Source organism: Falco rusticolus, chromosome 4, assembly GCF_015220075.1.
Source record: "Falco rusticolus isolate bFalRus1 chromosome 4, bFalRus1.pri, whole genome shotgun sequence".
NCBI classification, from domain to species: Eukaryota; Metazoa; Chordata; class Aves; order Falconiformes; family Falconidae; genus Falco; species Falco rusticolus.
The window spans coordinates 31,214,674-31,231,065 of NC_051190.1; the positions used below are offsets into that span (position 1 = coordinate 31,214,674).

The following is a 16,392-nucleotide window of genomic DNA, read 5'->3' on the forward strand; positions in this document are numbered from 1 at the left end:
TAGTTTTTTGCAGCCTCTGACTGACGTCATTGGAAGTGTAGTCGCCAGTCTTCATAATAGAACCAGACTCTTGGTGACTGACATACCTTCGTGCTTCATGGGAATAGCCTGAGTTCAGGCCCTCAGAAGCAAAAATTGTTTTCTGCCTTTACCAGGCCTCTACTGTCATTTTGAAATTGGAGGGAAAGAACTGAAAGCCCAAAACCATGCAATGCAAGGCACACCTACAAAGCAGCAAATGCCAAAAGATCTATGATAATCTGAGAGCTGGCAAGCTGAGTCTCGTCATCGCTATACATAAAAGGTAGGACACACACAGCAACATTATGTATTTTACACATAGATTTATTTTAAGGAATGGTGTCTTCAGCCAGAGGCTGCAAAAAATGGGATCCCACAAGCTGCACAGCCACTTGCTTCCACCTTGCCAGCACCTCCTCTTTTTGCTGGCAGAAATATTCACAGTGAATTGAATTAAGGAACTGACTTGATTTTAAAGTAACCTTTGGGGAGGGATAGAGAGGTAATTTTAACCCAGATGAGTTTACAGAACTGTACAAACACTTGGGCCAACACAGGGAAGAGCCGGGAGAAAATGGAGAGTGTGTCTTTTGGCAGCAGTGCTATCTTATGTGGGTTTAAATTGTTCCTGAAGCTATTACCTGATATTTTTTTATTTGTAAGTAAAGCTTTCTTTAGAGCCGACAGATAAGTATTTGGTTGTGTAATCTTTTACTGTATGCAAAATATACATCTATTTTATAAGCATATTGTTTGTACTCCTGCAATCACTGTGTGATTGTATTTCTTCCAGTAAGTTAATAATTTCTATTATATATAATGTGGATATTCTAGTGTAAAGCAGGAAAGGAAGAAATCAGAGCTCTGTGTAATGGCATTAAGCTTTTAGGCATATAGACAGCTTAAACGGACTCACAGCTGCTTAACATATGCCCTCTGCCTGAACTCATTTTATCACTTGGTATCTGACTTCTCTCAGCATATAAAAAGTTGATGTGATTGATAGCTGGTTATATGGTATTTGTCAGGGTGAACTGTGTCATTATGTGTATAGATTCAAAAATATAGAAAAATAAATCTGAAAGAACAACAACAAATAATCTGAAATTTTTTCCATTCATTAAGCTTATTTAAAGCAACTCTTTTTGTTTGCTGGAGTTGGTGATTGCTGGTTTTTCTAAGCAGCAATTGCTGAGTGATTTAACGTACATCTCTGCTCTTTTGTTTGGATTTCATTTGCAAAACCATTTGGAGTTATAAAACTGTCAACTTAAGAACATTCTATATATTTTGCCAGTGAGGGCCTCGTGTATGTAGAGTTTATACTTTTCTCTCCATTTTGTGTGCTGTTTGAATTCTCCAGTGTATATCACTGTTCTTCTTTGCGCTGGTCATTAGAATAAGTCCCATGGCTGCCTTCCCGTGGCGGCAGAAATCTTCAAAGTAATTATGAAATTGCATCTCAGATTAGTCATTAAATAAACAAATGTATGTGATCTAACCACAATATCTTGCCCTTGGCCAAGCCTAGCGTAGCAGTGTAGTACTAGAAGGCTTTGCTGATGCTTAAAAACACACAGAACTTAGAAGGCCTGACTGCAACTGGAACTGAGTCATCCATCTAACCATTAGAAAGCATAGACTAGAACTGTTAGCTATGTTAATTACAGTAGTTAAAACACAGTACGGTACCTTTCCGAACTCTCAGATTCCCTAAATTAACTATTGGCTGGGGGCTGAAAAATGTTATGCAAACTGTATTGCCTACTACGTGGAATTTTGCTTGCTATGTTTCTTTCCTGCAGAATTCCTCTGGCAGCTAAGCTCAGCGTTACATTGCGGGGAAACTGTAGGGCCCAGGTCTATCGTCGTTCTGCACGACGGTCATCTCAAGGCCTTCCTGCTGGTTCTGTGTGCAGAAAAGTCTGGAATATTGTCTGGGTAGTTCATGTATTTATTTCACATTTTCTGTTCTTACTGTTCATAAGGTATGGCAGATTTAAGATAATCAGGTACTTCAAAATCCATAAATTTTGGTGTGACACATCTAGAGCAAGAGAGGAGCTGTATCACCTTTGGGGACTGAACAGCATCGTGGCTAACTCTTTAAGTGTTTTTGGTGTTTTTTTTCTTTTGCTGTTGTTGTTTGTTTGTTTGTTTGGGTTTTTTTCTTCTTTGTTTTGTTTGCTGGTTTTTTTGCGATCTCTAAGTGGTGTTTCCACCTTGTTGAAGAACTCTGTTGTGTATGTTTTTTCAAGTCCAATGAGGCTTTAGGCATTGTTGCCCTATTTCCTGAGCCGAGGGCTCCCTGCAAGGTACGGGGAGTGCAAAAGTCTTTGGGCAGGATGCAGAAAGCAATAGCTGTCAGCTCTGTTTGTTACATTGGGCCATGCTAATTGCAGCTATGTAGGGCAGACACGTAAACCTGCAAAAGAGCTGACATGCAAAAATGTACAGAAAACAAAATAGTTGGGGTATGTTTATCACGTTGGAGGCTCTAGGCGCTATAAACCTATTTGGGTTTATATATGTAAAAACAAATATATACTGTATGAAAGGAGAAAATGTAGTTCTGTGATACATTGTGCTGATCACGTGCCTGAAAGTTAGGAATTTTTTAAGCTAGGAAGTTCCACAGTTGGTTTAAATTTATGTTACTTCAGGCAAGTTGCAGAGTTCGGCTTAAAACTGCCAACATGACCCATACTTCCCATCATGAAAGTTGTCAAGAGTGTTTGATGAATCAGATCATTATCTTACATTTCCAGTTGTATCCCAAGTCTAATCATAGCAAGATCTGAGTGCAGAAGTACCAAAAAAAAATTAAGGTAAACATTTTCAAAGCCAGGAAAAGTATGAATCATGCTCCTGTTTATAACCTGAAAGTTGGAATTTGTCATGAATTTACACCTCGTATTGTTACTGGATGCCTGGCTAGTCATGTACAGTGGTAGGGAAGTCAGTGCTTCAAAACCGCTTTGGCATGTTTGGAGTCAATTAATAGAAGTTTTTAAGGACCATTGACAGATCTTATGAAAGCATTAAATAAATGAAGAGTCCATTCAGAGAATCCAGAAGAATCCTGTGCAGGAAGTGCAATGTTTTGTCTTTGCTATCTTGAAAGAGAAACAGGTGTTGATTTTCCTAGCTTCTCTAACTTTTCCAGTGTTCCCTGTTCTCCTTGACGCCACGTGTCAATAACTGTGCTGCCTGCATCACTGGCAGGGGGGCATTTCTCCATTTCTACCTTACGACCTTCCAGTACGATTTTAGCTCTGAGTATTCCAAGGAAAAGTACTAATCTCTAAAGAAAGTTTAAACAAAAAGAAAAGGAAAAAAAAGAACACTTATTTGTCAAACTGATTTTTTTTTCTTTTGGAGATTGCAATTTTGAGTGTTTTAGGAAACATCTTGACTTTTAATTTAATTTTAAATACCTGCTTTCTCATTGCACATTGATAATACTGGAATGACCCGTTATGATAGAATCTTTGTTTTAGTTTTCATTTTAGTTTTATTTTTCTGTTTCAAAGTGTGGTGTATTGTTTGCAAGTAAAAAGAAACAGGAAGCTTTTCTGTTGCCATTCAAAAAATAATTCAGACATCTTGGCTTTCTTCCAGACTAGTTAAGTTTTTTAAAAATTTCTTGAAGATCAGAATTTCCCTTGAGATGGACCTTCCATTTGCTATTAATCTCTCTCTTCCTTTGCTCTCCTTTTCTTCTGCCAAGCATAAACTACTTCACTTTCAAAGCTTTGCAATCTATTCCCACTCTGGCCATTATCCCATGTGCACTATGGAAATGTTGACTCTTCTCTCACTGACAATTTAAACATTTACCTTTGACAGTCTGCATTTTCTAATGGCCATCACCAGTGCTTTTTGCTGTGCTGCCCTGTGTGCAATGAAGCAGCTGCTTGTTGTTCCTACCTTAAAATTTTATTTTCTTTTGATCCCTGCAAAACTGCGTGGTAACAGAACAGGTATGTGGTAAACTTAGTCTTCCTGTTAGTGAGTCAGTCCATGCTTTCTTGTATTTTGCATGTTGTTCTGTCTGTAATTATCCAATATATTTAATACTTGACTTTAAAATTAGGTGGGCAACTGCCATTTTCTGTTGTGTGTATATTTGCTTTATCAAAGGTGTAAAATGTAACTTCTGCATGTAAAGCTTGATTTTGAAACTAACATGAGTTGTAAATTCAATCCAGGTAAATGATAGTATTTATTTTATAAATATGTGTAAGCTACTTATTATTGAAATATAGAATAATACAATTTTATTTTAAGGTAATTTGCTAGTTGCCTTTATTCTAAAATAAGCAAACACCACCAGCACCTTGTTTTGTGCTGCTTTTACAATGGTATCCTTCAGTGTGGTCTGTTGAAATACAAACAGGTTTTATGGAGTATTTCTACTAAACAGTCAACAGGTTTTAATTTAGGATCTTAAATCATAATTGTTTTTCAATTTTCTGCTCTGCCTCACAAAATCATAATGAGGGCACACCTGATGCTATAAAAACCAGATGTCATTTCAGTATTCTGGGACTGTGTGATAAATTTGGAGAGCTTAAAGAGTTAGTATCATAGAGGTAGGGTTATCAGGGAGCTCACAAGAACAGCAAGCATGTAAAGTGTTCCTAAATAAATAGGATCTGGGAATGGATTGCACTTCAATTTCAGAGACTTTCAGAATGCTGAAAATATGGATGCATTTTCTTAAGGAACTTTCAGGAGACCATTTCAGACTGTCAATATATTCAGATTCTTTCTTGCTACCAGTTATGTTTAATGAGACGGTACTACTTGCACTTCATTGTTGTGGTTGGAAGAGCAGCAAACAGACCTGAAGGAAAGCTAGTTAATGTAATTCATGCCAGGTCTTAGAAACATCATTCCTTTACCTTTCTTCTTGAGGCAAAACTTCTTAAACCATGATTTTCAGTGCAAACTGAACTGTATATGAGATACAAGTGGAGCTTTATAGTACTTGTTTCTTTAAACAAGTTCAGATTCTGCATACAGGTGTTCAAAGGTCTATTCATGGAAATTATATATCTTTACAAGAATAATCATTTCACAGAAATTAATTGTCACAGTAGATCACCCATCTCTGTTTATCACTGGGCATAAAGTCAAACATAGAAATCTGTAATATCCATCACATTAATTCCTTATTTTGTGTTAAGGTATGTTTCTTTTCATAACCAAAATTAGGGTCTAGTTCTCTGTCTCCCAAAGCATTTATTCTATTGTAAAGCAAATCAAGTGGCAAGGCATGAGCTGAAGCTGTTGGTACCCTTAGGCTCAGTTGTCACGGTATGAATGTTCAGAGCAGTTGAGGGGTTGCTTGTGTTCTGGGTGTTGCTGTGTGTGTCTGTTTTAGGGCTGAGGGTTGCTAAGTCATGAAATGAACATATTCTGCTAAAGAAACTAATCCTGCATACTTTTTTTTCTTGAGGGTCTCCTTTTGGTTCTTGTTCATCACAAATTGAAAATTGCAAGTTCCCGCCTATGTATGTGTGTGCAGTTGAGTGTATACATAAATATGTGTATGAAATATATTCTGGAGTATTTAGCTAAGTTTTCTAGAAGATCTTAGTATAACAAACTACAAGTGATGCTAGTTGTATTTATAAGAAATTAATGAATAGAAGTTTTGTTGAGGTCTGGGAGAATATAGAGGATTTGAAAGTAGAGTGTCTGTATACCAGGACATTGATTTCATCTAGCTATACATCCTGTTGGACTCTGAAGCTGAAACTAATGACAATTTTTTGGTAAAGAAGTAGGAAGTTTTTAATGGGTTTTGATGGCTTTTTTGTTTTTAACAAAATATGTCTTCCTAAGTCAATCATAAGAATTCCGGTTTGAATTGTAAGGAAAACCACCTTTCCCAGAGATTGATAACCATTTATTTTTCTTTTAATAATTAGGCTTCTGCTTCATTAGTCTTTCCCATAGATGGGGAAAAAAATGTATCTTCTCTAACTGTATGTTTAATTATGTTCCATTTTGGAGTCAGAATGGGTACGTTACAGAGAAGCTGTCAATTTGAGACTGAGCAAAGTAAATATACTCAGCTGAATGAATCCAGTACTGTGAACATGAACCACTGGTATAAGTCAGAAAGGAGAAACCGTGAAGCTCTACAGTATTGCGGAAGTATCAGATCATGTCCATTTGAAACAGAGGGCAGCACTCTTTTTTCCACCAGTGCAGGCACAAGTATTACATATCACTCAAGATGGGCTATCCAGGTGTTTAGCAGACCCTGATGTTTGCACTTTTATTGTTGAATTTCAGCATTTTTGGAATAGCCATTCAGCTTGTTTTGTAGAATCCCAGATCTTTCCCTTCATAAAGATTTAGACAGGTGAGATTAAAACAAAATGTCCTTCCACCTTTAAAACCATTTCCTCTACTTTGCTGACTGTTACAAAGCCTTATATACTGTTTTCAGAAAGCCCTTTTACCAACATATTTTGCTGGAGGGACAATTGGTATGAACAGTTAGGAACTCTTGACTATGCCGAAAATGTGATTGTTGCTGATGACATGGAACTATTAAGACTAGTAGAAATGTGAGAAACTGGCTCCTGTTTGTTCTATTTTGTTGTATCCAACCCAGCAGAGTGACATGGGACTCTTCTGGATCTCCATACTCCAAAGGAAGAGTCTGAAGTCCAGGGAATCTGCTTTAATAACATTGCCATGACTGAAAAACTTTGCCAAGTCTTGCTGTGTGGTATGATTGCTAGAATAGCTGCATTTGGTCAAAACTTCTGAATGAGAAAATACCTTTTTTTCCTCTCTTGCACGTTTGAAAAGAACACATTCCATTAACAGTAAATACTGTGGAAACTCACACCACTTAGCCTCTGAAAAATGCATCACTGTGAACAAAAATACCCTGCACTCTGCTTTAATGATAATACTTATATTTTCTGCTGAGGGGATAATGGGGAGGAATATCATTTGAGCTTGAGAATGTCGGTACAAGTGATATGCATTGTCCGAGTTCCACTAAGCTTTCCTTGTTTGAAATTTTAAGTAAAGACTTGAATGAGTTCCTCTGCATAAGGATAAATTTAGCTCCAAGAGCAGTGCAAAACAGACTTGTCAGTTGGTGTGGGAGTGGTTGCTGTGATTCCTGAACTATGAAGATGCTGTCATTTCTGCAAAGGATCTGTGCAGGGGGAGGCAAAACACGGAGCAGATACTGAAAAGGTAAATTGCGGGTCTGTGGATATGCTCAAACTCTCATATGGGGATGTATTGTGTTATAAATCACAACTTTACTTTTTCATTGTAAATTACTGTTCTTTAATTACATCTTCAGCTATAATTTTGTGACTTTTTTGTGTCTAGAGTTCAAAACTGGACTGATAAAATCAGCATAAAAATGTCTTACTATTTAAATACTGCCTCAGCTATTTTCATAGCTTGATCAGAACAGTTCATGTTTTAATTGAGCTTAAAATTATGTGCAAAAAATAACAGTCCCTTACTTCTGGTCATGGAGGTGTTCTCCAGGTCACTCTTCAAGTGTGTGGGTCATTTCCACGTGATGTGAAAATAACGACGTCACCCTTAAAAGGCTGTGTTTTCCAAAGAAAGTGCAACATCGCACCTGCAGAAATACTTACGCACTTGACATACTAAATTCTTGCATTCTGCCTGCTGGTGCAGAAATAAAGGAGATGCTGGGAAGTTAAGTCTCTTCTCTCTATCTACCATCAGAGTCATCCAGACTGTGTACCCCACAGGCTTGGGATAATGAGGTGCCGAAACAGTGAGTGGAAGAGGAGGCATCCAGTCCCTTCCTAGCCCTCTCCGGCAGTGAGTGTGTGTGTGTTGCTGTCAATGTGTAATGATGACCAGCATGGAGGGTCAAGCATGGTTGCCCTTGCTCCACAGGCACCTATTTATTATCTGTTCCAATGAATTCCTGCCACTGCTGGAAAAGAAATATAGCCATCATCATTTTTGCTTGCCTTGCAGAAGGCAGGCTTTGATTTCACCCTTCATGTCTCACTGAAGTCCTGATAAATCATCTGAAGTTGGCCAAAAACTTGAGAAGCATATTGTGATCTGCAGCTGTGATCTGTGTCTTTCCCATTTTTATAGGAATATCTGTGTAAAAGCTTCATGCATTAAGATAATGGCAGAACATACACATGCTGGGTAAACCTCTGCTGGTCATTCCTAAACAATGTCCAGGAATCCCCCTCGGCTGTATCAACAAGTCATTGCAAAGTTCTTTTTGACAAAACAGGCTAGCCCCCCGTGCATGCAAGTTGCTGTAATTCATGCTACAGATCAGCACATGGAACTCGGTGCAAGTATGTGCTGTATGTGGCTGCTATGGTGATTAAAATACATAAATAAAATAGATAAATATGGACCATATTAGAAATTCATTACTGGCACTCTCTCAGATCACAGTCAGCTCCAGCGTGCGGTGTCGGCCGTGCTTCCTCGCTCTGAGTGGGCCCTCCTGGACTGGGAGCGTGAGCTCCTGGAGGGGCTGCACTTAACGGCCCCGTCCTACCTTGTCAACTAGCAAATTCAACGCAAAAACAGTAAACAAAGGGCTTTTGTGCATGTTTTATAGTTGTGAGGATTAGTGGCCCGACAAGACGGGTCAAGCTTATGTGTTAACTTGCCTGAGGTTAACGAGGGATGACATGGGGCAATCTGTAGAGGCTGAAGCAGAAAGGTCTCGCTCTGATTTTGGACGCGGTACAGAGAATCGTTAAAAGCGGGTTCTGCTTACCTGGGTCGGTGTGTCGGTCACGTGTTCCCTGTTTCGGCTGCTTTAGGATGTGGATTGTGCCAATCTCAGGCGCTTGCTTGCAGTTCTGCCGCAGCTTCAGAGGTTCCCTCTGCTGTGGTGGACATCCTAGCCTGTATGTGGGCTCTGGCTGAATCAAGTTGCCGCTTTTCTTTCCCCTCTCACCTTTTAGCATGCTCCGACTGTAAAATCCATCCCTTTCCTGAAATGCAGAACGATGCACTTGTCCGATGAAGTTTTTCCAGGCGGGATTCAAATTCCAAACAAGCCTTTCATTTCCTTCGCGCGGGGGGGAGAGCGAAGGCAGGGAGGCGAAGGAAAGTGCTTGCTTCCTTTAAACCCCCACCAGCGTCTTCCCAGCGCTGGAAGCGAAGTAGCTTGTCATGGTGATCTTCAGAGTTTTTAACTTTAGGGGGGAGGGAGAAAGTGGAAAGCAAACTGAATGCTGTAGTGGAGATTTCTCTCTTCCCCCACTGGGCCCCTTGCCGACTGTTTTTATTGATTTCAATCACTGGAGGCTAGCTGGCTCTCAGAAGAAACACTGTGTAATGTGTTCTTTCCTGGCTTTCATTAAAGAAACTCAATGCAGTGCGGTCACGCTGCCGAGCTTGCCTGGCAACCTGCCTACACCCTGTGGTACCTCTTTCATTGGAGGAGATCGAGCTCGTGGTTTGGGGTTGTTTTATTTTTTTTATTATTTATTTTTTTTTAATTCTCCAGCAAGGATTTCAAAACAGCCAGTGCTCTGCTACTACCTCCTCTCGCAACCCAATGTCTTTTCTTTTTAAGCTTTGGAAAAATTGTCAGCACCCCTAAAGGGGACGACTTTGGTGGCGATGGAAATGAGTGCTGCGACAGTCTCATGCTCCTATTAAAATTCCTCTGTGTGTTTCTGGGGAGGGGTTAAAAGGGCTGTGTGTAAGCCACAGGGATGTGGATACAAATGATTTCCGAGGGGTTTCCTTTTTTTTTTAAATTCCAGCTTCTCCTGATTGGTTAACATGGTTTAATTAAGGGTAAGAGAGTAAGCAAAATCCTTCAGCAAATATGTAAAAATTCCTGGCAGTGCTGTAGTTGCAAATGAAGCAAAACTGCATTCCCCAAGCCTGCAGTCAAAGTGGTGTCTTAAATATTTCTGTTGTAGTCAGGACCGATACTGGTGGAGAAAAATGAGAAATAAAATATGAAACTAATTTATGCCTTAGAACTTAATCTGCTACAGTATGTATTTTTTAGGAGCAAATGGTTTATAAAGTGGAATTCAACAAGCTAGGTTTTGTAAATCGTATTGTTCTGTGCACCTATAAATACTTTCACTTAATTTAGTAAATTGTTCAATTTCTTTGTATTCAGCAGTTCTAATGATAACATGTTATGTGCTCTTCAGAATTGACTAAATCTACAAAACATGTAAAGATCACATAGTTGTAAATTAAGCTGGGTTTCAAGCTAATAAAGGTGCATCTATTCTAAATTACAGCTGCAAATTTAAGGTGCTACCTAATCACCTGTGCTTGTGAGATACTATAGCTGTGTACACAGGGATGCTTTTTTTTTAAAAAAAAATATTTACACAACCACTGAAAGAATCCTTTCCTGCATCAGAAAGGTAAAAAGCTTGTTTTTATTTAATCTGGCTTCCTGCAGAACTTGTTTGAGGCTTTTATGCCTTGGTTGCATCTACAGAAACCTTTGCAAATCAACTTAATGTAAGTTATTCCCAGTGCTTTTGTTGTGAGGAGCTGAGATTCTAAAAACACCTAGCTTTTATGAAAAAGTATATTTTTTTCTTTGAGCAATGTGTAATTTTAAAACAATCTTCCTCTGTAAGTGCTACAGACATGCTATATGGAGGTATGCTTCTTTAAATGTTACTTTTCATTCAAAATTTGCTTTCTGCATGGTAATGAAATTTCATATGCCTTCTGTGGTCATACTTCTTTTCCTAAGGTGCTAAATGATAGAAAATAGTTACTTAAATTCAATATGGCTGTGAACTATTTTATGCAAATGCTGTAGCTGTAGCACGGTTCTTTGGCAAGCCCCAGACAGTAAATCATTTGTCAATCTTTCTTTTATGAACTTTGCATCTAAGGATTTGCAGCCTTTCTTCTTTGTAGGTTTTGAACTGTGTTTATAGATTTTGCTTTTTGTTTTTAAGCTGGCAGATGGCCAGTTGTCTGGGTTAATATCTGTTATGTAAGATAGAATGTTTTGCGTGCTGATAGCATGCATGGGGACTTTTGGGGGCAAAAGACTACTTTTAAGCAGAAGCCATTACATGACAGGTTGGTAGCTCCTCGTCAGCTCTTGGTCAGTGAACAAAGCCCCTTTTGACATTTTCCTATATTAAAAGTTATGCAATAATATGAGCTTAATGAACAAACAAGGCGATACTATGCTTCTACTATGAAATAAGCTGTATCATCTGTTTCCCCATCTTTTTTGTTGGAGTTCAAAAATTTGACACCCTTTTTATGTTTGTCGCTGTTAGTCAAGTTGTAATTTATTCCTCTGAATTTCTGATGTTGCTTGCTTTGCTGTTGTACAGACTTGTGTTGCTGTGCTGGCGGAAAAGGATAAAAGTCTATTGGCTTTTGGAGGAGCTGGATTCACTGGTACTAATAAATACTAAATTTGGTGTTGTGGCTTGGTCTGTGGTTACTGCTATGGGTTTGGCAGCAAAGCTGAACCCTGAGTAGGCGGAAAGTTCAGACCTACACAGGCGAATCCCAAAGGCAGATTTGTAATCTATGAGTATTTTGTTCATTGCGGCAATTCTTCAGTTTCTGACTCTGTCAACCTTATGCTGTGCTGGCAACAGACAACTAGGGATGCAAATGTCTCTGAAACAGTGATGAGCAAGGAGGAACAGAAATTTTGAGATGATGTCTTCAGTTCTACTCAAGTATGAGGTAGTCAAGGACATTTGGGTAACTATAAATCTGGAAACAAACTTAAAAATGCACTTTTCTGCTAAAACATAACACAATTACTGTGCTGTTAATACTATCTTGGTACTGGTTGCCCAGCTATTACAATTTGTAGTCCCCTGGCTTTTATGCAGATGCAGTTGCTGATAAACTAGACATGTTTGGTTTTGCCACTCTCGTTGCAGAAAAAGCGGTCGGATATCTTCAAGAGATCCAGTTTTAGGTACATCTTTCTTCCAATTTCTCTTGCAGTTACAGTTTTTCTCTGTTCCGAATTGCTTAGCAGGACTGCCTTACATTATTAAATGCTTTAGTTTGAGATGGCTCCCCCTTTATGACGGGTAAGCTCATTTCTAAAAATCACTTACAAAATGCTTTAAATTTATGCAGTATTTCTGGATTACAAAGAATAATGGAAAAATTTAACCGGTATCTAAAACTGCCACCACTGAAGCTGCCATGTATTTTGAGTCAGATACGTTAGACTATTTACAGTATACTACTATGTTTACCTACAATTCCAAAACTGTAGTAGAGAACTGGCATTGGTGAAAGGGACTGTATTGGCAGTCATAGCACTTTGCGGATGGACACGGAATTTACTTGAAGATGTCTGAGCTTACATCTCCATTCCATTGCAAAAATGACATGTTTTTTTATGAGCATAAGTGTTAAAAATCTGGGGGTCTGTCTTTTACTTAAAATATGGCAACCAGTGGCAATATCCCTTTTAGCACCTTTTCAGGCCCTCTGGAAAGTTTCCAAGTAGAAGACTCCCACCTCCTTAATCACAAGAAAACACTGGCTCTCCTCTGAAGGTCATTCATTCAAGTGTACTGACCTAGCCTGACCTTGTTTAGATTGAGATCTAATGAGCCCATGATCCAAGGTGGTGTGGTAACTCTCAGCAGGCTTTGCAAATAAGCAAGTGTTGTGTTTTGCTGTATGCATGTGGTTTAAATTTATCACGTCAATAAACAAGTGTCTCTCACACTCAAATATGGACTTCACTATGTTGTAGTTAAGACTAAATTGTAGCACTACAAATTGTGATGTCACTTTATAAATATAGAAGGAGACAACATGGAATATTTATGACCTCAAAACAATGGAGTCCTGTTGGTTGGGATTTTTGAATTTAAATAATGACAGAATGCTAAAACTCTTAATCCAAATGGCTCAAAGACTTCGGACACATCTTTCAGAGAAACATTCAAGATAAGGTTCAGGGAAAGTGAAATTACAAAGTAAGGCTGTTGATTTAAAGAAAGGAGAGGTGCATCAGTAGAGTATCATAACAGAGGTCATCCAAGTTAAAATAAATACAGCTAGGATTTAAATTCTAGTGAAACATTTAGTTTTGTTTTCTTTTGAGTCCCAGGTTTTGGGAAGGTTGGTGTTGGTTGTGGGTTTTTTCCTCCAGATTGCAATAAAACTATGCTCGGCTTCAGTGGAGAGTATACCACCAAATGTAGGTATTTTACAAAGCACTTAAAACTTCAGGCTTTCAAATTTTAAATCAGTCATGGACAGATTGTGGTACATATACTAGATTAATCAAGTTGACATGGATGGATAAAAGCATAGTTGCAACTAGAAAAGTTGTTGGAGCTGTAAGGTTGTGAGCGCTTTCACAGAATGCGTGCTGGGAGTCCCGAACAGAAGCCTGATGAATCCAGTTTTGCTCGGGTGATGATGTGGGCCGGCAGAAGGTACCTCCAGCTGTAAATCCTGACTCTTTCAGGGCCAGGACAGCACCAGCCCCGCAGGGAAAACAATGCACTTGTTTCAGACGGCCCACGGTGCATCAATTGCGGTGCTGGAAACAAATGTTGTTAGGACTCAGTATTTATGTTGGGACCTACAGGGAGGGAGCAACTTGTTTTGTTTTTAATGGAGCGGTTGGGGAGAGGGAGAAAAAGCTTTTTGATAATGCGAGGAATGCTGGGGGGAAGGGAAGGTACAGAGATATGCATTTACTGTAAGTATGAAGAAGCGGAGGCCTCTTTATCAGACTGGCTCTAATGATGTGCCACGGTCACTTTATTTGAAAGCTTCATGGCTCACAGAAAAGTAAACAAATTCATTACATTATTTTTAAAAGAAGATTAACTGTAGTGTGTAGTCTGTTGGACAGCTGCTGTAGTAATCTTTTACAAACACTTTATAAATGACCACCCTCAGTGTTTTCCTGGGCTTTGTGTGGCTGGATTGTTATTTTAGTAAGTACCAGGGTGGCTTTTCAAATGAAAACGTTGTTTCCTGTGTAACAATTACGTACCTACATTCACCCTAAATATTATTTTATTCTCAGCATGAGTTATAAAATGTCTTCTATACAAATGCAACATATGTTGCTTTTTCCCATGTATTTGCACATGAATGCTGGCTTTTCCGTAAAACTAACTAAAAAGTACTTTGAACAAAGAAAGCAAATCCTCTTTACTGTCCCACTCCTATTTATTCTAATTTCTGCTTTCTTGCCCCTTTTTTTCTCTCTGAAAACAAAGTTGGAAGGATGAGTCAGAGTAAACTTAGATGATATGCGAATTGACACTGAACGAATGTTTAGCCCTCAGCAGGTGTCTTTGACAAATAAGACTGTGTTCAGGTATTGTCTTGTTTAGCCATCCTTTGCTCGATTGTTGGCAAGAATAATGTTATTTAGCACCATGTCTGGATTTTCATTCCAAAGCACTCAACTAACATGAATTGATGTAACACTATAAAGTGGTTTTAACCACTTTCCATAAGGCGGTTGATCTCCTTGTGCGTTCCAGTTTCAGTTACGGATTCCTCAGACAGGTGAGGAGGGAGCAGGGAGAGGAGGAAGAGCGTTCTTTTGCACTCAGTTTGACCTCTGTGGGTTCCCTTCAGCAGAGGACTCTGCTGGGGAGTACGATGCTGTAGTAAAGCTGCTGGATCTGAATCAAGTCCACTCTGTGAATGTGATTCTTGATCTTGGAAATGTTGGTGGCAGTTAGGCTCCTTTGTCTTCCCCAGCCTTGGGATGTGAGATGCGAGTACAGCTGCTGTAGGCATGCGTGGCTCCTCCAGACTGCCTTACTTGTCTCTATATACTCCACTTCCATCAGCTTATACCTCAAGTACTTGTCTGAGGGACATGCAGATTTGGCAGAAACATCAGAACAGAAAGTGTACTTTATTTTGAGCAGAAGAATTACGGATTTAAATAACTCAACCAAACACTTGCATGCAATCTCCCATTTTTCTGTCTTGTCATACTGGAGTCTGCTTCAAAGTCCACTTGTGTACAGGTAAGGTAGACATTTCCTGGGCCACCTTACATCCATGCCATTTCCACTGCTGTCAGCGGGTGGCTTTTCCCTACCCAGAGACCTCGTTGTCTTATAAATATAGCCTGGCTTCACAGGAATCTGTTCCTTGCCCAGGTTGTCTTAACAAACCCAGTACAATTGTTGAGGAAGTGCATTAAGTAATGAAGACATTCACAAATCATTACTGTTTGGGCAACACCTCTATCACATTTCACATTACTGCAAACACTGTTTCCACAGTGTTGCCCACAGCCCTATCTCTTCTTGTTAAATGTCAAGAGCAGGATATTTAAATGATCTTTACAGAAAGGTGCTGAATATGTTTAGGTAAAAAAAATGCGAGCCTGACAACCTACTCCAATCTGAGCCTGTAGTTTAGAAGTCTGTCAATGTTTGCAGTTTTGAGTTGGCTATAAGTGATAGTAGGGGAGTAGTACAGCAAGCAGGAGCTGAAAACCCTGAGCTCATCAGAAAAGCTAATGCTTCTAGTATTTTTGCTACTGGATTTCTGTTGGAAATTCTTCTGTTTGGAAGAGAAAGTGAGATTTAAGTGGTCCTTGTGCATACCTTTAGCCTGCATTTTATTCCAGTGTCTGACCGATGGAGGTGGCTAAGAAAGCAGCAGTTCCTTAAACCAGGATGAAGGTATCAAAGTTTTATTTGGGACCATGTGGGATCTGTAACTATCATATAAGCTAAGAATTAGCACCACTCCTTCAGTCTTGGACTTGGAAATACCTAGAAGCAAGAAAAACACAGTGTAAGAGTCTTGTCTGCAGAATTTCTTACTTTTTTCATTGCTCCATTGTTACTGGGAGGTTGCACAGAACTGGTGGCTTCATAGTGTCCAAATGCCTTCTGCTTCCCGGGGTACACAGGGGTTTGGATAGCCAGAATCTATTTTGTCTACAGTTTTTTGAAGGTCTGTGTATGATGATCATCAGAGTAGTTAGGGTTCTGTAAAGAGTAGATCTCTCAGGGAAGTCTTGGCGAGGGCATTGAAGAAACAGCTATCTAGTATTAGACCAGCGGCCGTTTCATTTTATGCTTTTAGTTGCTATTTAACGATTCAGTGAGACTGTTGCCTGGAAAGATAGGAATTCCTAGACATTTAGGAATCCCTGGAGTCAATCTCATCTTGCTATGGAACAGCATTTTATTTCTACACTGTGTAATCTCACACTGGATTTTCCTTGCTAAATGCAGCGTATCTATTTAATGCTCTTCATCTGTACATGAAATACTTATTTTCCTTTTGGGGTATACTTACACATATATTTGCAGCAATATAGTTTTAGACGTGAATAATTAACTATTCTGTCTGCAAACCTAAAGAAAT

General features: G+C 39.1%; 2 protein-coding genes across 4 annotated transcripts in view; one reads left to right on the plus strand and one right to left on the minus strand.

Moving 5' to 3' along the window:
- The window catches only part of GPR146 (G protein-coupled receptor 146), a 57,075-nt gene extending 47,435 nt beyond the window's left edge, over positions 1-9,640 (minus strand). For 2 of the 3 annotated variants that reach the window (XM_037385915.1, XM_037385914.1), the window contains exon 1: positions 8,804-9,640. The gene's annotated coding sequence lies outside the window, so the exon portion shown is untranslated. The remainder of the gene's footprint in view (positions 1-8,803) is intronic. The other variant, XM_037385913.1, reaches the window with a different exon arrangement.
- Positions 524-16,392, plus strand: part of C4H7orf50 (chromosome 4 C7orf50 homolog) — a 46,455-nt gene continuing 30,586 nt past the window's right edge. The window contains exon 1 of the mRNA XM_037385916.1: positions 524-679. Coding sequence (XP_037241813.1) covers positions 539-679 — 141 coding nt within the window. The 5' untranslated portion in view covers positions 524-538. The remainder of the gene's footprint in view (positions 680-16,392) is intronic.